This window comes from Haliaeetus leucocephalus, unplaced genomic scaffold, assembly GCF_000737465.1.
Source record: "Haliaeetus leucocephalus isolate CR32 unplaced genomic scaffold, Haliaeetus_leucocephalus-4.0 Scaffold339, whole genome shotgun sequence".
Classification (NCBI taxonomy): Eukaryota; Metazoa; Chordata; class Aves; order Accipitriformes; family Accipitridae; genus Haliaeetus; species Haliaeetus leucocephalus.
This window is the reverse complement of record NW_010972775.1, coordinates 13,167,387-13,191,262: the sequence shown is the minus strand read 5'-3', so window position 1 is coordinate 13,191,262 and position 23,876 is coordinate 13,167,387. Positions and strand designations below refer to the sequence as shown.

The following is a 23,876-nucleotide window of genomic DNA, read 5'->3' as shown; positions in this document are numbered from 1 at the left end:
AGTTCAGGGGGAAGAGGGGGGGAGGGGGGGGGGGGGAGAATGAGTGTGTGTTTGTGTGTGTGTGTATATGGGGGGGGTCTGGTTTTTTAAATATATTGTGCTAATTAAGGGTTAAATGCATCAGAATACAAGACACTAATTTATTTTCTTTTTTTTTTTTCATCACATAAAAAAATAAACGTGGTTTAATTGTCAGCTCATACATGATGAGGTTTTGTTAGATGTGTTTAAGATACAGCATTTTACTTTCTGGTTTATTAAGTGGCCAAATACTTCTAGTCCTCTGTGTAAAGAATCCGTGGTTTAAAAATGAGGAGAGGGCAGATCGCTAACCCAGGGGAGGACTACTGATATAGACAGGCTGTGGTTTATCCTTCTGTAAAATCCTGTGGGTAAAAAGTGACACTATTTCCCCCCCACTTTTTCTGTGTGTGTGTGTGTGTTGTTGTCGTTGTTTTTCAGTTTGAATAACCTGGGAGCCAGGCAGCATTCTGATATTTTGGAGATGTGGGAGAGAGAAAATGAAATAAACTAGTTTAGTTTTAATTTAAAACAAACCATTGTTTGAAAGGCATTTAGCAGTCAATTTTCACATCTGATCTGAAGTTGGAGTTTATTGTGCTCATTTAGTTGAGATTTGTTGTTCAAGCGATTTCTATATAAATTTTTGTAATTCATGTAACTACTTGGCTTCTTGAACCTCGGGAGCTGATTGTTTGTCTTATCTTTTGGTGAGCTAACTCTGCGTTATGTTGCAAAACCTTGAGGCATGTTGTGTTTCTTCGTGTTCCTGCAGTCTGCAAGTGAAGTCAGCTTCATTAGTTTCATGATGGCACATCAGTGCATGGCTGGTGTTGCCGCTTCCTTCAAGCTACTCCCGGAGCATGATCTGGGCTGCCTTGGTTTGGATAAGCTTGTAAGGATTTGTCAGCCAGATGTGACAAGATTGTCAAGAGGCAAGTAAAGAAGGAGATCTGATATTAATCAGTGCATAGCTTGGAGCCAAACTTTCTCAAATGCAGTGTAGTAACATGTTCTTCTCATTTACTGCTTCTCTTTGTGGCTATAGAACTGCCACTGTCTGAGTTTGACGGTTAAAAGGGATGCCAGCTAATAGTCTTTAATTGTAAGGATACAATTCTAGGTGGGAAAAGATCGTATGCTTCTATTTTCAACATCCTTTTGGAAAATACAGTTTTGTTTACTGCAGTTTGCTGGAAAATATGCGTTGCGTTAGACAAGAGTCTCTGTTTCTGTACTTTGGTTTTAAAATACTGAAATTGTGGCTCAGCTCTCTGTGCTGGAGGAGTGGGAGGTGGGAAGCCTCACTCCACTTCAGGTCATGGTGCAAAATAGGACTAGCATTATTTTTAACTACTAACAACAGTGCGTGTTGGTTTTCTTTTGTTCTAGTGATTAGAACAATATATACTAAAGAATACCCTTCTAATTTCTTCTTTTACAGAAAAGGGAAAAAATACAGACTTTCAAAGAACATATCATGTATATTCCATTACATCTATTTACCATTATGTGTATAATGCTAATAAGTATTCCTTACAATCAATATAATTGTGTATTTCTGTTTGAATTAAACTCTAGAGTTTTTAGTAGTTTGCAGCTTAGTCAGACTTTTCTTTTAACAGTAGGTGAACATGGAAAAAGTAACTGATCTTATGTTATGGAAAATGCATTTTTGTTATACCTAATATACAGATTTTTGCTTGCTCAATTTTTTTTAAAAAAGTAATTGTTCTGTTTATTCTTTGAACTACCAAACCATCTACAACCTATTCAGAACTCTAAATATAATGGTATCTGCAAACATATCTGCACGTGCATGAGAGTTAAATCTTCACAGAAACAGGAAAAATTACTACAAATGGTGGGCCACTTCATGGGCTTTACTATAGCCGAGATGAAATTCTTCTTACTTAGGCTGCAACAAGGTTTGGCCTTTTGATACCAAATGTCTTGACTTCCAGCTTCCATGCCTGTTCATATTGTTGAAAAATCTGTTCATACAACATTGAGCATGTCATTCCATTTCCAATCAAACAAGCCAGTGATCTATTTTGTTTTCAGTAATAAAGACTTACTTACGATAATATTAAATACACCTCTGATAAGAACAGAAATGTTCTCATTTTATTTTAGATTACAGGTTTTGCTATGTATATGTTTTAAAAGCACTTTTTGTATGATTTCGCACTTAGTAAACATTTTCCATGCAGATTTGAGCTAAAACTTAGGTACAGATCTTGAATTCATTATTCCAGCAAAACATCCACCAAATGCACGGAAGAAAAACTATTGTTTTGGCCCTCTGGATCATCTCCTGCCCTTCCTGGCTTCAGTGGTGCAGGAACTCTCACAGTCCCTATGTGCTGGGCAGCCAGCAGTTTTTGTCCTAACAGATGCTACGGTTGAAATTTTACAGCAAGTGTCATTACCTTTCTTTTTAGTTTTTATTTCTTATTATTTTGTTGCTAATTGCTATCTAAAAAAATCTGCTTAGGGACTGAAATTTCAATATTCAGACTAAAAAAAAATATTATTCAGGGAATAAGGAAAAATGACAATTTCTAACAGACTTGTTATTTTAGAATAAAGAACAATGACATTTTCATTCCACACTTTAAAACCATAGTAGGATTGTTTCTTCAAAAGATAACAAAACAAAACCAAAAAAAGGCAAAATGCAAACTTTTGGCTTCAAATTTCAAATATAGCTGATTATCAGTGAGAAATGGTTAGTCTTCATTTGAAAGTAGCTGATGTCTGAAAGCCAGTTAAAAGTTTCCTCGCCTGTGTTCAATAAAAAGGAATACTGTTTTAAATTGTGAACTTACCAATGAAGCTATACTGTTGCATAAAATATTGCATAACTGTAGCACCATAGATAGTATTGTGTGATAGTATCATGTATGTGTGTACAAATATTGTTTGGGTTTAAAATTTATGAAATTGCATTAAATGAAATTGTGTAACGCTAAATATTGCAGAGCGCTGTTACTTTTCTTTTATTCTTTAATCTATGTCTTTGCGCTGTAACAGGAAAAAAGGAAAAAAATTTAAGCATGCATATTTTATGGCTTTGAGACTTATGCAGCGGTGTGGGGAGCTGAAAAAGTTAGGATTGTCTTTGAAATGTTAGCTCACCCACATTGCACATATACAACATCTTATAAATTAGGAAAAGAGTTAGAGACATATTTTAAGGGGGTTGCAGTTGATTTATCCTAATATTCTTCATTTCTCTGATACTTGTACATTTGCGTTTATAACACTTATTTCTTGCTAACGTAGGGCTTGGAGTTAAATATTTAATTAAACTTCAGTTCATGGATAGGTCTGTAGTTTCAGCATTAACATGTTATGCATAGCATGCCAATACAGATAAATAGTATGTGCGCAATTTATTTGCTAGGTTAAATAGCATCTAGTGCTTTATCATAAGAAATTTCACACCATTTCTATCTAGTGACTTATCTTTACCCCTAAAGCCTGAGCAGTTTTTTCTCATCAGTATGCAGCAATCTGTTACTCATTTTTGAAATGCACTAATAAGAATGGTTTGTCCTGTAAATCTATTAAAAAGCAAAATTACTTCAATATCTTGTGATAGACGCTGCTTAATACTCAGCAAAATGTTTCTGACCTACGCAGGCTAGGGCAGGCATGCCATGGGAACTGTAGTGTTGTAGTCTGTTTCAGAATCAAAAGTAAATCACAGCTATAAGTTCATGATAATGTGACATTTTTCATCCCTCAATTTGTATTTCTTGTTTTCTTTTCCAAACCAAACGGTAAAAGAGGATCTAAATACATTCCCGAGTTTGACCAAGCTGTCTGTCAGCACACACCTGTTGTTAACAAGTGAGATTAATTGCAGCATAAGCCAATGTATCTACAAGCATGTTGCTGAACAGCAAAATTAAGTTTTACTGTCCAGTGCTTTTTGTTTGAAGAGTAGCAGTCTGAGTGTGTGTGCTCGCATGTGCACGCACACACACACACACATTCTTTTCTCTTTATAATTATTTTGACAGTGTCATTAACAAGAGTTGCCCTAAGGGGCCCTTTAGGGTAAGTGACATGCATGAGGAGTGATTTTCATCCCACAAGTTATGCTGTGATTAAAGTTCAGCCTTGTAGCATGCTCCCTTTCTCAGAAACTGCTCCCTTCTGCTTCCTCACCCAGCTGCATTGCCCGAGACTGCCCAGAGCTCCTCTCCATTAGCTGCGAAAGCTGCCGCTGAGCCCGAATTGGCTGTAGGGTTGCGAGTCTGTATTTAGTTTAGCCTCTTATCTCAGCTCCCCACTCTCAGGACTGTTCTGAGTTAGAAAAACTTTTTAACAAAGTGGCGACATGTGGACTCGTGGTCCATAATTCAGTAGCTACCTAAAACTGTCTCTTTAATCCACAAGCATGGTTGATTTGATGGGGTGGTGCCATCGTGTGAAGGCATTACCTAATTTCAATTCCATCTTACTGAGCTTTTTCACTCCCCCCCCCCGCCCCTTTTGGCAGTTTTTGAGTATGTTTTAGTTAATTATTACAAGGACAATTAAACATTTTCAGCTCAAGGTGCTCAACTGCACCCACAAGAGAGATTTGGTCAAATTCTATGCCAAAATTGGCTTTGTTCAGCCCCACTGAGGGAGACGGTAATGGGATAATGTGACTTGCTGCAGGATCTGGGTTGTAAATACTCTGTTTACGTGTATTCTCAGGCTGTGGCTGTTTAGAAGGAGGTCAGGTTTTGGTATCTGACCCCAAATAAACAATATGAATATATACATAAGGAGCCAGATAATTAATGGGATGTATTCTGTGGTCTTATCTAGAAAATGTATTCAACTTGTGGCCTTTGTGTTCTTATAGGAGTAAAAATCATAACATAATTTCCCCACAGAGAAGGGCTAAGTGGGAGTTGAGTGGTATCAGCACCAGCCAAAATTTTCAGTGTAATAGGTGTTAAGTTCAACTCCTAAAGCCATGTTTGGCTTCTGAAACAAAAGCTTTTTGTCTGGGTTTTTCAAAGGTTCTTGCACCTCCTGAGCTTGGTAGAAGCGCACATGATTGGTGTGTATGAGAACCAGCCCAGTTACTGAGGAGCCGTCACGGATTTAGGAACTGAGTTGTGAGTGTAACTTTGTGTTTAGTGGCACTGTAAAAGGCAAGTTGTGACCCATCTCCATCTTTCCCATCTCTCTTCTAGTTGGTCTCTTAAGCAGGAGACAAGAATTTTGCTAAATTATTTTACTAATAAGCAGTTTGCCAAATGAATCATCTAGGGCTAGCACTTTAAACATGTCTGTTAATGGAGAAGGTTGGAGCTACTTGGTCAGTGCTGTTTATTCTGTCACAGCCGTGTGCAACTTTACTTAATTAAAAGCTCAAAATATGGAGGATATCAGACTGTTTTCTGTATACAACAAACTGTAAGGCTTGTTTACTTCTCATGAAAGATGTTTGTTGTTACTTATTATGTTTATTAAAAAACTGTATTAACATCAGCTCGTTCTTTGTAAGAAATATTTTTGTGAGATAAGACTGTGGAAATGGTGTGTGCAGCATTCAGTCCAATATAATTAGAAATCTTATAAGGACCTTTCCCTTGTTTTAATAATTTTGTGTAATTATTTATTTTAGTCTTAAGGATTTTTAAACTTTAGTATAGAAACAGCTGAACTTGCAACAGCCAAATGTACTTGAGTAGGCATAAACGTACATGAATGGCAATCCCTTTGTTTCAAGGGCTAAGGTTGTTAAAGGCAGGCAGTGTATGTATACTATCAGTGGTGTGTAACTTGCCAGTACAGCTTTGACCTCAGCCGTAACTGAGAACCTTAAAGACGTGACAGAAGAAAACACCATAATACTGAGCTGAACGTGTGCAAGTTGTAGCATGGGCCAAGTCTACTTTGTGCAGAGTAACACTCAAATTGTCCTTGCCATCGGACCTATACTCATGGAAGTGCCTTTCAGTGTACTATTGCTTGGTGAGTGTCTCCGTTTTTCCCATTCTCTGTGTGTCCTCCCAGCTCTACTTACAGGCAGCAAAGGGTTTCCATATTCTGTCCATCCTCCAGGCATCCTGTTTCCTCATGGAAGTGAGCATGCCAGGAAGAAGAAAATGGCCTTTCCTTGAAGGTGCTGCAGCAGCCCTCCTCATGTTGTCTACAGGCAGATGGGATTCATAGCCTTACTAAACTTTCAAGGAACAATAGAGATATAAGATGCCTAATCTAAACTCTAACAGATATAATATCAATGTGCAGTTTAGGCTTAATTCTTGGGCTATGTCTTCAACAAGTGCTTATATTATCTGGAGCAGCCCAACACCTTTTATGATTGTACTTGGAATATACTGGAATATATTTCAGTTCCAATAAACTGCAGGGAGCTCAACAGAGTACCAAAACCTGAAGCCTGTGTTTAGGAAGAACACACACAAGGGCTAAATATGTACTATAGAGTGGACAGGGTGGATACAAATACATATGGGGCAGATGAAAAAAAAACCCAAATATTATTGGCGTGATACAGATAGGCACAGCTATGTTGTGATACAGTGAAAGTAAGGTGGACAAAATGTAAATTGAGAACTTGTTTTAAATCATGACAAAACTGACAGACAGTATTATTTATCAGTGTAATATATCCCTAGGGGAAGTGGCAAAAGTTGCCTGACAAAAAAATGGACAAAGCAAAGCTTTGCTCATTGTATGATGTGGAAAAGTACAGCATTGACAGAGATGCTTAAGATAAGGGGGTTTTAATTTGTCTCTGCTTTCAGTGGTTGTTCAAAGGATTCAAATGCAGAAGTAATCAAATGTAACTGGGTGATGAAAAAGGAAGACTTATTTAAACTTTGCAACCGCAAGAAACCCAGTGGGTAACAGTAAAAACAGGAAAGAAAAATTGGACAGGAAGGCAACTTCACACTCATGTATAGTTACTGTTTTCTTTACTGAAAGATGCACACAGATTTGGATTTGGCCTTTGATTTAGCTGTGGGCTGTACTTTTAATTTAATGTATCCATCCCTTTACTTCCCTTGCAAATCTTTTACAACGTGCAAGCAAGAAAATATTTCCTAATAACCAGACATATGTCCCATGTTTAATTTATTTCTACAAACCAAAAAGAGAGCTTAATTTCTGTGAATTATTCTTAATATGTGAGGACATTTTTACCTGTACTCTAGGATGGAAAAAGGCTTTCATGTTTTAGCTGATCGGCAGACAAAAAAAATTCCTAATACTTTACAAATTTATCTTCTTCCCCTGTTATAAATCTTGCCTCTTCCTCCACAAATGTTCTTACTGTGGAGCTACTGCAAGTCTATTCTGCAGAAATGGGACACATCCCAGTTCTTTCCTATAGGATATGTGCTCACCGGAGCACATATTTTGCAGGGTTACATATATTCAGTGGGGCATATATTTAGTGGGATTACTTTTTCTGGGAAATGAAAGCGATATGGCTTGTTGCTAGAAGCTCTCAATAAAGGACATGAAAAGCCGTATCTGTTATATCTCGTCTAATGAAAGTTTCTCTCACACATTTCTTTCATGTAACTCCTATTTCTTCTTCAAACTTGCATTTTAAACTGACAGGAATTTCTAATCCCTGCTTGCAGAAGATATTCCTGTAACGTGGCATCAATGACACCATTTTGTCAGTAATCCTCATAGCAGAGCAGCGAAGCTCTCATGCTCTTCATGTGATGGCAGTAGCTTAAAAAAAAAAGGCACTTTCTAAAGTGAGGGGTAGCTTTGTGCAAAGAAGACGGGTTTTTCGTGGATGCCAGAAACATGTGAGGGTGCTGACCTGTACATTACTGACACTAAATACTACCAGGGCAATCTGGGACTTGCTCTTCCATTTTACTGGTGTCTGCACTTGCAGGTCTCACTGTGTGCAGAGAGCCAGACCAGCTTTCTAGCGTGAGCAGAGATGTCTTACTTTTAATTTGTTTCCCAAGCTAAAGTGCCGTCAAACCAGAATCCACTTAATACTGAATGAGATTTGATACAGTTATACTGCCTTTCTTCCCTTGCTGCATTTTTTAAAACCTGCTGTTAGTATGTTGCAAGTGAGCATATGTCCCAAAAGGCTTCAGGAGAGCATAGATGATCTCAAACTTATTTTATGAAACAAAGCCTGGTTACATACAGAGAATCAGAATGAACTTGTCCCATTAGCTTGTTCTTTTCTTCAGCTGTGAAGGCTCTGAGTGGGTTGCAAAGAAACATTTGGTAACTTTTGAAGCATAATCGAAGCCACATCAGTATCTGGCAGAAAAGATGACAGCAGTCATGACTTTCAGGCAACAGATATTAAGATTTCTTTTTCAGTGGTTAGTAGTTAGATGTTATTCAGTGGCCAGTTTAATGGTTAATCTGTTTCTCTTGTAATAAGGAATCATTTGTATTAAAAATCTGACATTCAGATTCCCATAGTCATGCTGGTAAAACCACAGAAAATTTTTATCAGAATTTTCAACTTTATTTAAAAAAAAAATGAAGGAAGTGTTGCTGATAATGGATTTGGAAAGATCCATTTGTGATGGAGAGAGTGACCGGAAAACAATAACAAGATCCTTGATGATAGCAAAAGATTGAATTTTTTTCAACATCTGCCTTATGTTTCTGGAAAATGAAACTAAATAATAAACCTGAATGAAAGGATTGCACTTTTAAAAATTTCCACTTTAATTTCCATCACATTTCCAATCCTTTAATTATGATTTTGAAGCTTTATGTGTATGCAATATATAAAGTTATTCCTTTGTTCTGTAGAATGAAATTGTGTGTACATTCCTCTTGTTGGGAAAATAAAGCTCATTAAAAGACTTGATATAATTACAGTACCTTAGAATAAGCGTATTAAGGATAGTAGGATTAACAGGCAAAAGACAAGCATATTAATCTCATGAAGTTTTGCTAAGTTTCTCTTCATTAAACTCTGATATAAGTTAATTTGGGAGATAATCAAAGTGCATCTTTTACAAGTGCCTTTTTAAGTTGAACAATGAATGAAGATTTAAAATTGTGCCTCCCTGACTATTTTAAAAGTTAATTTTGCCATGTGATATGTTCTCTGTGACTATATTAACACAAATAGGAAAGTTTTAGGAGATGCAGACTCTGAAAAGCACAAATGAAAGGAAATGCTACCAACCTGAAAATCACACTTGTTTCTTCTCAGGGATTCTTACAAGTAGTTTTTTAAGTCAGTGACAGATCCCTAATTTGAGGGTATACCTTTGATATGTTAGCAGTATGCAAGCTAACTACATCTAAGTCTAGTGTCCAGAAGCAGTAATGTATTGACTTGAGAGGGGATCAATCCCATATTTAGAATAGAAGGGGAAGTCTACTCCCTTTCTAATAGCCACTTTCATATATGTAAAACAAAATGTCCTCCTTTTGCTTTCTCTGGTTTTTGCACATGCAGTCTTCTACACATATACAGGAAGACAAAATAAATACATGTACAGTAGAGAAGAAAGGTCTCACACAAAGCTATGGAATGCAAATTTTTGTGCGGTGTATCTTTCTTGTCTAAGTACACAAATTAAGAAAAAAAAATAGTTTTAACGGTCAGTGACTTGTGGAACATGTCCAAAGGAAAAGGAATGAAAAAAAAATTTGAAATCTCAATTAAATTATCATCATGACAGCTTTTTTCATTGTGCATATTTCTGTTACTTCTTGCAGAAAAAAAAAGGAAAAACTCTTTCGTAATTTTGTCTGGAGGGTCTGCAAAAGATGCATTCATGGAATGCACTGTAGCTTACCGAACCTAGCAGGGTTGCCTATGGAAGGGGTTCAGTCTGTGCAAGTCACAGAATATTATGTATGTATGTAGAAGACTTGAACTGCATTATTGTTTGAATTCTTGCAATAGAAATGAATCAGCAGACAACTACACCTTTTCCCCCAACTTTTCCATAAGAAATTTATGGCTTTTTATTGTTATATGAAAGTATTTTAGCATCTAAGTGAAAATATAACCTCCATTAAACTGAAGCAATTCACACTGCATAGGGTATTGATGTGTATTTTATGACTTTATGGGGAGCACAGAGCTTTTCCCGAGAATCAGTATTTTGCAACGGCTCCTTTAAAAGATTAAAGGCAAAGTGGTTCAGAGATTTCAATAGCCCTGTTGCCACTTGTTCCAATCCTTCAAATAAAGATGAATCTCAGCATCAAGTCACTGCAGTTTGGACATGTGCATGTAAGCTAATTCCTTGATAAGCCAGCTACTGAGATTTAAAAATCTCAGTCCAAATCCAGTCATGTAAAGCCTTAGGCACCCAAATATCCTGCACATGCTTGTTTGTAGTAAACTGTTGTATGTCATGTCTTCTTCTGCCCTGAGTCAGTCAAATTCGTCAAGCCCAAAGAAATGCCCTTTGCAAAGTGAAATTACCTTTCTCTCCTGTTCTTTTCATTTTAAACATTTCCTGCATCCATCTTTCCTAGCCTTATTGTCCAAAAACTTGCTTCTTATGTTTTCCAAAAGTGCCAATGTGGGGATGCCTGCACTGAAAAGACATTACTTTTTTCTTCAAGTCTTGTCTTGCTTTTCTGTGGGTATTAATAAGTAGTGGAAGTCCCCATTTTGCATAAGACCCTAGGAGCAGGAGTAGCAGCCAGCAGTAGGCATAACTTTGCCTTATTTCATATTTGCCTCTCTGTACTTTAAAATCTAAAACATTTTGGTATAAAACCAGAAAAATGCAGACATGCTACAATTGCATAATCTAACTTTTTTTTTGTATTCCAGTGCAGACTTTCTGCACATTAATTTCTTCACTTTCCCTCCCTTAATAAATATTCTATTTATGCAGGAACTATTCTCAGTATCATATCTAAGCAATACAGAATCATACAAATGCTTTGCTCTATAGCAATCCCTATGGAGCTTTAACTAGGACCTCAAAGTTGTCTGTCTGCCTTCTGCAGCAGATGGGCACATACAGAAGAAAGCATATATTCCAGGAAGTAAGTTTGTGTTACACTGTTGATTAGGAGTATCTGAATACTAATTTGATTTGCATTATAGATGACCTTGGTGAGAATAAAGTGATGCACAAATTGAACTGTGCAACTGGTTGCTGTCTGTTTGTGTGCTCTGTTTTGCCTATTCTCTTTCAAGCATTTCCCTTACAAAATGTGACTGCTATAGTCTTTGAGGAGTTGGAGTGCTTTTTGGTGAGCTTTGTTACTGAGGAGCGTTGGTGAACTCCTGTATCTGTGACAGGATAGATATATTCTGTGTGGATACTGCTGTATGTAAGGGATGGCACCTATGCAGAGCTAATACATTGCTCATTAGAACTTCCTATATTGCAATATGGAGTTCCAGCAAAATTTCAAGAGAGTGGGACTTCCATTTGTATGTCTTTGCTTTCAAACCTTCCTGAAAAAGTGATCTTACATGAAGATCATAGCTTAGATGAATGCACAAGAACATATTATTATTGTTATAAAGGTTCTTCAGCCTAAATAAATCCAGAAAAGTGCTGCTACATATGTCACTAAATATTTTGTTTCCATTAATATTCCAGTGTTCTAGCTGGTGACCAGTTCTCTTTAGAGCAGAGGTATTCTTGCATAACTCAGGTTTTGCCTGCATTACTTATATTGCACATTGATAGGTATGTGCTGGTATGTTAACTCTGTCTTCATATGGATTTTATGGGTGTATGGTACATGTATAGTCTGCACGCTCTAGGTGGTGCTTATATATTACCTGTCATGCTTTCTATTGATTTCCAGGCTATTCGATGCACTCTCGTGAACTGTAGTTGTCAGTGTTTCAAACCTGGGAAAATAAATCAGCGACAATGTGACCAATGCCGGCATGGATGGGTAGCACATGGTAATAATTGTTCTTACAATCTATATAAAACCTTTTAAGATCCTCCTCACTATAGCATGCTTTTTGTGTCACCCCTCACACACCCCAATAATAGTTACATTCAATTTTATCTACCTCATGTGACTCAAGTTTATTTACGTTTTGTGATTTTATTTTCAGCCCTGAGCAAATTAAGGATTCCCAACCTCTACCCATCAAGCCAGGTAGAAATAGTTCAATCCAATGTTGTCTTTGATATCAGTAGCCTCATGTTGTATGGAACCCAAGCCATTCCTGTGCGCCTTAAAATTCTGCTAGATCGGCTTTTCAGTGTTCTGAAGCAGGAAGAAGTGATACAAATTCTCCATGCTCTGGATTGGACACTACAGGATTATATACGTGGATATGTGCTACAGGTATTTAAAGGGGCTTTTTAAATATAAATATGATGGCTATGTAGTATTTCATAATGTTTTCTAGCTTAATCTTATCAGTGGTTCACAATGTGTTAACAGTATGGTACATCTGAAAGGCAGTAATAGACTTGTACAAGCTTAGTGCCATAAAAGAAAAGGTGGATATTTGGTCATTGCTCTCTTTAGTCAGACTTAACTGAAATCTTCCTACTTTGCTCAAATCTATCACCAAAGGTAAGCCAAGATAAGAAGTTACTTGGAATGTATCAAAGCAAAGGCTTCAGAATTTACTCTAGTGTCTATTTAAACAGTGAGTTTATGTTTGTACAGCAGAATAATACATTGATAAATCAACTTGCCATCATTTTAAACACCAAGGACAATATTCATCTCTGGTGTCGTGCTACTGACCTTACTGGAGCTACATCAAGGATGAATTTGGCCCTATGTGCTTACACTTCTGTTAGTCCTTGCTACTGTGGAAGTTACCTTTTATGTAAAGTAACATTATGATCTTACATTATGACACGAATCAATATTTAATGGTCTTGATAATCTTGCTTTTTAGTGTTAGGATTAAAAATATGGAATCAATTACCTTGAACCTCTACCACATGAAAAATTTATAATGTTACGTTCTTCATCATCTTAGAAACTCTTACATGCACTGTGAAAAATCTCAGTAGGCCATCAAATACATGTTCTGTGATAAAATATTTATTGTAGTTATTGGGAAAAGTTAGGCATAGCTAGTTTGAAAGAACTCCAACACTCTAGTGTAATTACAGCTGTGCTCTGTGAACACTGGCAATAGATCAATACAGGTTCATTTGTTCTCTGATCTTAGTTGCTTGGAAGATTATTAAACTTGCAATGAAAAAATACTTGACTTAAATGAGGAGCTAAATCTTGGTCTGATTGCTCCATCTCCACTGTCTGTACTTACACGTTACTAACCGTTGTTCAAATGATGTGTCTTAATTTTGGTGGAAAAAATAGTTTATTGGAAAGTATTACTGTCAGTTCAGAAAGAAATAATATCACCAATGTGGTAAATTTTGGAAGAAAGTATCACAGAATTGGCATTAATCTCTCATTAAATAGAATGACTTTATCTTTTTGCTAGAGAAGAATTTTTAGTCCCTGAAAAAATGAGAGATTCAGGGAGAGGGTTTTTTTGTTTGCCTTAACTAATGTCTGACTCATTTAAATATTTTTGGCTTTAGGATGCTTCAGGAAAGGTGCTGGATCACTGGAGCATAATGACCACTGAAGAAGAACTGGCTACTTTGCAGCAGTTTCTTCGTTTTGGAGAAACTAAGTCCATTGTAGAGTTAATGGCAATTCAAGAGAAAGAAGGACAATCAATTATAATACCACCACCAACTGCTAATTTGGATATTAGGGCATTCATTGAGAGCTGCAATCAACACAGTCCTAATTTTTCTGCTTCCTTGGACAAAATGAGTCCCACCAACATCCATCCCTTTGAAAATATTGTAAATAACATGGCTTTTATGCTGCCATTTCAGTTTTTCAGTCCAGTGCCTCCACCTTTGATAGGTTCACCACCAGAAAGACATTTGATTGAGCAAGGTCAAGACCATAGCAATGAAACTAAACAAGATGTTCAGATGCCATTTTCTGAAAGCAGCTTCTTAACTTCTAGTTCTGCACCATTTCAAGTTGAAAATGAGAGCAGCATAAATGGTCCAGATGTCACTACTAAAACAGAAGATGATGCCCTTTTAAGTGATTCCAGTTCACATAATACAGCAGCAAAGCTTGAAATGACAGCACTATCTCCAGAAAACAAAATGAAATCTGTTGAAAAAAATGGCGCTGGGCCAAGGAAAGGGCGTGTTTTCTGCACTGCATGTGAAAAGACATTTTATGACAAAGGTACTTTGAAAATACATTACAATGCTGTTCATCTGAAGATAAAGCACAAATGCACAATTGAGGGCTGCAATATGGTATTTAGCTCTTTGCGTAGCCGAAATCGTCATAGTGCAAATCCTAACCCCAGACTCCATATGCCAATGAACAGAAATAACAGGGATAAAGATCTAAGAAATGGTTTGACCATTGCTGGACCTGGAGATAGTAAAAGGACAGAATTTACAATTTTAACTCCGGATAGCAGAACTATTACCAGCTATGCCAGCTCCTGTACAGATTCAAAGGGTCAGGCTGGATTTCCCAGTATTGGACAGAATGGTGTCCTCTTTCCAAACCTGAAGACAGTACAGCCTGTTCTTCCTTTTTATCGTAGTCCAGTCACACCAGCTGAGCTTGCTAATACTCCAGGTACTCTTCCTTCTCTGCCTCTTGTTTCTTCCTCAATACCAGAGCAGCTTGTTTCAAATGAATTGCCATTTGACATGCTACCCAAGAAGAAATCTCGTAAATCAAGTATGCCTATTAAGATAGAGAAAGAAGCTGTTGAGACACCTAATGAAAGTAGTGATGTTGCCAGTTCTGAAGATGATACACGTCTGCAGGTGGTAAGCGATGGAGAGCTTGAGACCTGTGAGCATAAGATAGAGAAGCGGGTGACCGACAGGGTGGAAAAGCACCCCCATTCAGGTAATTCATGGAAATCTATCTCTGGGGTAGAGGGCCCAAAGTATTTTGAATCTGTCTTTGCGCCAAATAACAAATACATCAAGGATATCTCTGAGAATGAATTGCATCACTGTGAGAAAGAGGTTAAACCAGAAGAAAACCAACCTTTAAAAATAGTTTCCCATGAGATTATATATGAAGATCCAAAACACCACCACAATGATGTTATAAAACCAATGACTGAACCCCCCATGTATATTAAAGAGCAGTCAAAGCGCAGGATCCCTAAAAATGACTGCCCTGAATTGCAACACCACTTGCTGACTGGGGGCTTTTTCAGCACTTTGTCAAACAGGGGTGCTGCCATTCCTTGTTTTGAAGACTCTAAAGATATGGATCATGTCAGTCAACATGCACTAGGGATTCAGAAGGAAGAAAGCCGCTTTCATTGTGACATCTGTAAGAAGACTTTTAAAAACCCTTACAGTGTAAAAATGCATTTTAAAAATGTACATCTCAAAGAAATGCATATTTGCACAGTTGAGGGCTGTAATGCTGCTTTCCCTTCTCGTAGAAGTCGAGACAGGTAAGAAAATTATAAACAAAATTGTATTTATTTTACCATCACAATGGAGCCTAATTTGAAATTAAAATGAGTGTTTGAGGAATGGAGCCTGCAAAGATTTTCTGTGTATCCTCGTATAACAGGTACGATAACTTATCAGAACATTCATGAAATGAAAATCCATTGAAAGAAACATTTCCTTTCCACTAGGCTACAAGGTATTAAATAAAGCCATGAAAATTTCATAACTGATAAAGACTGCAATAGTTGAAAGAATACTTTAGAACATAAAGGGAAAGCCACAAGGGTATGAATTCAGCAATTTTCCAGTAGACGCATGTGTGGACTTATATGTTTAATGTGTACTTTCATGTGTATTTTAATGTATACAGTGTTCTTTAGTGAAAAAGCAATGAGACCAAGTCAGGAAATCTTCACTTGCCCTTGTCCTTGCTTTACTCAAGGATTTTGAACAGACTGGTGGGAAGAAGCCCATAAGAAAAGCAAGGTTACTCTATGTCAGTACAAAATTAACATCACACAGTGCTAGTTGAACTAACACTATCTGGTGTGTATACACATTGGTAGTGCTTTTATGTGAGATTACATACTAATTCCTAAACTATATCATGAGCTTGATTCAGTTTACTGTTAGCTGCAGTACTGTGTTGCTATAAATCATTTTATTTGAGCCTATTATGCACATAAACTGAGAAACAAGAACTGAAGCTTTATTGTTGACCATCAGTTATGCATCTGAATTGATAAGTGGTAGATAACAAACCTGCTAAAGTGCAACTAAGTGTTGTTAAGATTTCTAACTCTTCTGTAACAGCGTTACAGCAGCTTTTGGCTGCAGGAAGCATGCCTGGATAGTAGTTCAGAGTGACACAAGGTTTAGATTGTCTGTAATCTGCTAGGAGTACTGGAGCCAGCTGATGCAGTCCAGAGAGAGGATGAGCCAGTCTCTGAGGACTGGCCGCTGCATCTGAGATGCACAGATTCATCTGCTGCTGGCAGGGCTTCATACCCTGATCTGCTGCCTGCGTCTTCCCAGATGTGAATTCCTCTCCACTGTAATTGTGATATGGGCCACAGGAAAGAAGGCCAGCAGTAAGATTTGCATTCACATGCCACGAATTCCTTCCCACACCAATATATTCAGTTAAGTTTTAACACAGGTGCTTTTGGAAGATGGTTTATTAAAAAAAAAAAAGCCAACTCACAAGAAAGTTGACAAGCTTTGTGCAAAACAGTAGTTATTTGGAACAACTCTGCAGAAGTTTCAACACTTTAACATAGAGTGCTGTGACTGCAAGTGCAAAATATTTCTGTGCCTTTTTGAACAGTTCATGGTTTGGATTAAACCATGATGGCAAAGGGAAAAATGAATGTTTTCCCTGTCTTGCAATAAACTGAATCTTCTAGCCAGAGCCTGGAAGTTCCCAGTGAGCTGATTGATAGTATTCAACGAGGAGCAGTGATTTTGTTTGTTTTGGTGGTTTTAAACTGAATCCGCAGATGCCCATTTGAAAACTACAAGTTGTATAAAATGCAGTATTCCTTTCTTCAAGGAAATTCCTGTCAAGGAGAAGCTCTGTACTCATGTGTACAGCTGCATCCTGGCACATGGTTACAGTACTTGAGATCGTCAATATTTTTTGCAGACTCGGGTGTCACTCCTTTCTTGCTTTGTCCATTGGGAAAGAATCTTGTTTCTTCCCCCCCTCAGTCCATTCTCTGATGTCAGTTCAGTATACAGGTTTTCAGTCTGTCCTCCAACTCTTTTAGGCCCAGCACTAGATCGAGTGGAGCAGACAGCTACCCACAATGCAGGAGAGAATCTGAAACATTGATTTTTGTAGAGTTATTTCTGATATATGCCAGTGCAAGCAAGTTCAGATACCCAGTCACGTGTGTAAATCACCCATGTGCACTCCCAGTGTGGCAGTTGGTCAAATTAGAAGTATACAGTTCATGCATGCTACTAAATATTGATTTTTTTCTTTGTTAATGATCATTATGAAACAGCTGTTAAGTGAGGCGAAACACTTTCTTGCTAAGCTTGTCTTTGTTCTTCTAGACATAGTTCAAACCTAAATCTTCATCATAAGCTTCTGACTAAAGATACACTGGAATTCAACAACCATTTCAATGCAACATACCTCTTGAAAGACATGGCTAAGGAGTTTTGTCAAGATGTCTCTTTAAAACAACATGTTGGACATACTTCTGTAATCTTCAAAGGAATGAACAGAACAGGCAGCTTGGTTTTTCCAATGAGCAAAATTAGAGAACCCTGTTCTGAGAGTTATGGATACGATCCATCGAATGATGGAGCTGTTCTGGATCTAAGCACTACTTCCAGCATTAAATCTGAGAGCAGTGCTCATTCTTCTTGGGATTCCGACGGAGGAAGTGAAATATGCACCATGCCTTTGGATGATAGTGATGAAAGCTGTGAAGGACCCAGCCTAATGACCAATGATGAACTCTACCAAGACTGTACTTTAATTGAGAAAGCCAATCAAAACTTTACAAATCTACCTTCCAGTTTGCCAATAACTTGTCACATATGTCAAAAAACATATAGTAATAAAGGGACTTTCAGGGCTCATTACAAAACTGTGCATCTCCGCCAGCTCCACAAATGTAAAGTCCCAGGTTGCAACACAATGTTTTCATCTGTTCGCAGTCGGAACAGGCACAGTCAAAACCCTAATCTGCACAAAAGTCTGGCTGGGTCACCAACTAGCCTACAGTAAGATCATGATGATCTTAATTTATTTCTGCTAAGAATTAATCATTTCAATTAAGGAATGTGTTAACATTAGTTTTATTTAAACTCATTTGACTTCTAGCCCACTCAACAACCACAGTTAAATTCTTTTCTCCTGTATGTGCTCTCCAGCAGTTTCATTTAGCAAAGCTTGGTGCTGTAGTTTTTGTGCAATTGTTTGGTTTGATGTTAAATAGCTAAAGCTTCTGTAAGGAAAAGAAAGCATCTTAGAAATGGGGGAAATATGGTGACCTTAACTAAAGTATTTCTGATACCTGTGAAGTATTACTTGCCAACAATAGGAGCTTCAAATGAGAACCATCATCCCTTGTGTTTACATGTTAAATGAGTTGTTGTGTCATGTAAGAAATGAGTAACGATTGGGGTGAGTTTCCTCTGGTTGGGTTGAGAGTTTTGGGGCTACCATTTCGTTCCTGAGACCATAGTCTGAAGCTGACTTCCAGTATTAGTTGAACGTGGTATTTGCAGTTTACTATATCCCAAAATCCAAAAGATAAAATACAAATTTGGGAAGACTTTACATACAGTCCAAATCTTCTGAAAATCCTGCAGTCCTTACTCTTTAAGTTGACATTTCACTTGAATAAAGATTACAGTATTTTGGCTTTCTTGGAATTTAGTACCCTTTGGTTTGCAAAAGGAGGGGCTACCTAACTTGGTAGGGTTGCCTGAATAAAAGTCAAACATTCTGACAAATTGCAGTGATAGAAAGAATGAATAGGTTAAGCTAAAATTTCTAAACCACAGCAAATGCATCCATAAAATAGGGGGGGAAAGTAAACCCTTTAATTTAAAATGCACTTTTTGAGTTCCACTTCCAGGAAGGGAAGAGTTTTTATTAAAAAAAGGGGGGGGGGAAAAAAAAAAAAAAAAGAAAAGAAAAAAAAAAAACAACAAAACAACCAAATATCCAAACTGCTTAAGAGTTTAAAAATGCAATTCTAAGCCTTTGAGAGACAGAGGTAAAATGGATGCAGTAGATATCTTTCATGATTCAGCAGTTATTGTTTCTCTTACCAGTGGGGGAAAAAAACACGTTGATCTTTGTAACAACAGAAGAATGCTTATTCTCATTCACACCTTTTTTTTATGAGAACATTGTTCATTATCTGTTAAAATGTTTAATATCTTTGTACTTGTCCCTGTAATTAACAGTATTCTGCATTATGTTCTATGCACTTAAGAAGACTGGTCTTGCATTGTATTTAAAAAACACTTTAATATTTAATTTGTAGTCACATCATACAAATGTTGTGTGTGTACTTGCGGTGCATCATCTTTGACTGAATCATTTCCAAAAAGCAAAAGAAATAAGAAAGCAAGTCTTACAGTACCTTTTTTTTTTTTTTACTTTAATTCACCACTTGAAATCTGTTGATCAATTCTAGTATGCAAGCATTATATTGACAACACAATCTGTACATATACCAAAGCGCTTACAGTATTTGTGGTTTCTAGAACTAGTCTAGTTTTCCAGTACAACTGGATCTTAGTCTTTATTCATTTTTGTGACCAATCAAAAATAGACTGAATTTCTGGATTTCATATGTATGTAGAAAGAATAGTACAATGCTATTGCCATATGTTTTGATGTTTAACTTATTCTAAAATACTATGGTATTGTAACCATTTCATATTGTATAAAAAAAAAACAAAAGTGGACTGAATATTTCACTAATTCTTTTGAAAACTGGTTTGTGTGTTAGTATGGGTTATGCAAGGAAAAAACATGACACGGTTGTAAATGTTTGTGCTCACTAGAAATGGTTTCCATGCATTGTGTAAAGTAATCTTCTATTTTTTTAATTTACAGTAGGTTTATGTGATATTTAAAATAATCCATTTGTGCTTGAAGCTGTCAGGAAAAATTACTAGCCTGGGGAAAGTTGTGCCATTGCTTTGGGTTTTTGTGTTTTGGGGGGGCGTTCGTGTTCCGGGGTTTTTGGGGGGAGTTGGGTGGTGTGTGTTTGTTTGTTTTAAATGGGAACTCATATCAGTGGAGATCATGGTTTGAAAGGTAAGGGCACAATCATAGGAGACACAATTGCTCCCAGCCTTTTGATAGTATAAATCAATGATTTGTTATCCAGCTATTTCAAGCTCTTTTTTATATATATATATATATATAAACCTATTTGTTTAATCATAAACGGTGTTTTTTTGAAACAGTGTGATGTAAACTAATGCTGTAATGCCCATTAATTTAGCTTTCACTGTGTCCAAAAAGGAAACACATTTGTATACCCTAATAATTTTGTATGTGTTAATAAAAACAAATACTAATGCCTCTGGTTGATTCAAAAAAGTAGGCTTTTGTGATTGAAAAAAAAAAACCAAACCCTACTATTCTTAATTTTTATTAAAAAAAAAATTCTGAAAATATATTCCATCTGTAGCAATGTTTTGACAATGGTACTAAGTTATTCCATAATAAGGAAGTGTCATTATTTTAATGAGCCATTAGAAATAATGTAATGAATGTTGCCAGATATTTTATAGATTTTTTTTTTTTCTTTTCTTTGCACAGTAGGCAAAGGAAAAGATTAGTTTAAATGCCATCAGCTAAACAGAAGGTAAATATCTCATCAGTGAGAACTGTGCTAAAAGATAGATATTTTGGTCCCTATTTATGCTTTGTATTTTGGAAAGGATTTTTTGTTATTTCTCAAAAATCCGGTCAGGATGGGAGATTTATCAGAGTAGGCTAAGTCCTTAGTACCCCTAGTACAGCATATGTATCTCATGAAGCATTTGTGTAGCTCCCTCCTCCTAATGACCACAATGTGGCTGGACCAAGCCTTAACATCTCCTGTTAGTTTTAAATACGTGTGATGCTTATAGCAGCCTGTATCACATATTCACCACAGATGTTGAGGGAAGTAACCTCACTTCAGAATAGTAGTACCATTATTTTTTGAGCTTTTCAGAGTCAGTCTGGAAAGCTGAAGCAGCTTCCACTGACTGAGGCTCTGTTCCAGACATGTTTACATCTGTGATGCTGCAAGTATGTACAGTTGGAGGCTCAAATCTTTACATGAGATTTGAACTGGGCCTGGATGTGCCCACCCTTACTACCCACGTATGTTGCTCCATTTTTTTACTTGGGTTTTTTTTTTTTTTCCTTAGAAAACAAGAGCCTCAAAAACTAAATCCTGCCATCTTTCTGTGACTCCAAAGGAGAACGCACAGATGCACACTGCGGGGTAGCCACTCTGTACGTTTGAGCATCCGATTTCTCAGAATACAGGTATTTTGAATAATTCTTGGTAGCAAGCCTATATCTCTCTGGAACAATGAGTATCCTAGTGCTTACAGAAGTATTTGCAGAAATCCATTTTGAACTGAGTGTACGGGATCTGTTTTTATAGCTCCAGTTTTCTAAGTACTTTGAAAAGAACTGTGGCAAAACTAGAGGTTATTGTTTCTGATGAATTTTTAGTGAAGTTATACACTGTAAAACCCAGCAAAGTGGAGAAACAAGTTCTGAAAATACCTGTCTGATGCACTGCATTGAATAGGGAAGCCTAAAAAACAGCTAAGCTACTTGGACTTAGTCCAGGGATTTTTAAATAGGGTGCCAGGTCCTCCTTGAAAAGGGTTCACAAGCAGCTTCTGATTAATCAGCAAGCATAGGTTTAAGAAATGCAGCTAAACTAAAAACACCTTTAGAGTCTGAGATACAGCCCATAAGGATTCCATTCAGCCTGCAAGCGAGCGTTCATTTCCAAACTGAAATGAGAGTTTGACTCTGAATTGGGAAGGAGACAACAATGCAATAAGAGAAGGAAGGTTGGATCAAAGAGGTTTTGTAGAGAAAGCCAGGCTACAGGTTTTGTTCAGAGCAGCATTTACTGCCAGTCCCCCCCATTTGAGGGGAGGGTAAGACAATATATAAAAAAGGTAAGGTTTGAAGTTGGATTAAGTACGCATAGCGTGATCAAGTCAGCTTTGAGTTACTTGGAAAACTTTTGGAAAACTCTTTTGAACAGTTTGCTGGCTAGTGAGATTTCCACGTAACCTCAGCAAGCATGTTTCTGAAGGTAGACTGGCTTTTAATTTCCCCTTGCCTTCAGCCCCCACCCCCCAGCTCCCCATGCCTTTTGGCACTCCTTGGATTATGTGAAGTTGCTAACTTGCAAATGTACTGTTGAAACATCACCCTGTTAAGCTCTAGCCCTGTCAGCTCTGTTCCCTGTGAGCACCCTTCAGCTTTCATGTGTGTTCTATAAACAAGTAAAGGAAAGGTAATGCCGTGAAGTGACAGTCCCCCTCTGGTGAGCACTTCACCTAATTCTGCACTGGTCTAGAACTTCACAGAAGCACTTGTAGCCCTTTGTATTGTGTCTCTGTAGCTCTTATCCTAAGCTGGTAAAACTGACTGTGAATTACTTGCCATTATTGCCTGCAGATGCATGTGTTTCACAAGCAGAGAAGCTGCTTTTAACTCATGAGTGCAGTACTAAAAGAGTTTGTCAAACTTGTGCTTGCCAAAGTCTCTAGCAAAACTCTCATTAGTCTGAATTGTAAGGAGTACCATCTATCAGCATCCTTCTACAATTTTTTGAAACTTTTTTTTATTTTCAATAAATTAAGGCCAATCCAAACATGTCTTAAGTGTGAGCTGATTCTTTGCTTCAATCTTTTAAATCTTTGGTCACTAATCTTCCTGTTCTATAGTTGCTGCTCATTCAGTGTAGAGATTTCCATAACATGTCCTCTTATTACTGTTATTGTTAGATCCCACCTCTACCGCTCTTTTGAAGCTTACAAATTTAAGTAGAGGCAGTTATTGAAGACTGTATACTTAGTGGGTAGTTGCAAGTCCGAGAAACTGTCAGGGTTAGACTGTGAAAATCAGCTACCACTTTCTAGGAAAGCATGTTGATGTGCTGCTTGAAAAGAAGTCCTAGAAGCACCATGTACTAGAAAAAGCCCAAGCCTTCCCTGTCTTATGATGATATGAGTGAGAGAATTCAGTACTTTTGAAGCTTCCCTGTTGACTTTTTGAGGTTTTGAGTCAGACTGTAAGTTTCTTAGGATGTGTAACACATTTCCTACTCATTCCCTGTCTGCACATCTCCTACCGCAGACTAGCATTTCTCAAGTCCAGAAGCCCATCCTGCCCTCTCATTGAAGCCTAAAGCCATAAACCCAGCTACCAGTGAGGTAACTGTCAAGGATGAACTGAACCACCCTGGATTTTTTTCACGTCCTCTTTGTATTCATTCAAATTCAGAAACAACTAGTCCTAACATTTGTTCAGTGACATTAATAAACTGCAATGGCTTCCTAATTTTTTAGAAAAGAGGATCCTTGAGTTGCAACTAACACATTATTGTTGAGGTCTGTACTGAGCAATTTACACTGCAGTAAAACTGAGCAGACAAAAAGATTTCAATCCGAGTTCTCATTTTAATTCCAAAATTATTATTTTAAATTATAGTCATTATACAAGCCCTTTTCTAGAAAAATAGTTATCTTATCTGAATCTGCTGATTTATAAGAATGACAATATATATATGCACTCCATGCATAGGTAATTTATGCACCCATATATCCATACATAGTGTAATTGCATATGCATAGGGCTGCTTATTCATGTTAAACCTAATTCCACTCTCATTTATGGTAATATATGTT

General features: G+C 37.2%; 1 protein-coding gene across 1 annotated transcript in view; it reads left to right on the top strand.

Moving 5' to 3' along the window:
• The window catches only part of BNC1 (basonuclin 1), a 19,497-nt gene extending 855 nt beyond the window's left edge, over positions 1-18,642 (top strand). Inside the window, exons 2-5 of the mRNA XM_010571928.1 lie at positions 11,806-11,908; positions 12,068-12,303; positions 13,530-15,457; positions 17,520-18,642. Of these exons, the coding sequence (XP_010570230.1) occupies positions 11,806-11,908; positions 12,068-12,303; positions 13,530-15,457; positions 17,520-18,201 (2,949 nt within the window). The 3' untranslated portion in view covers positions 18,202-18,642. The remainder of the gene's footprint in view (positions 1-11,805; positions 11,909-12,067; positions 12,304-13,529; positions 15,458-17,519) is intronic.
• The last annotated feature ends 5,234 nt before the right edge of the window (positions 18,643-23,876 follow it).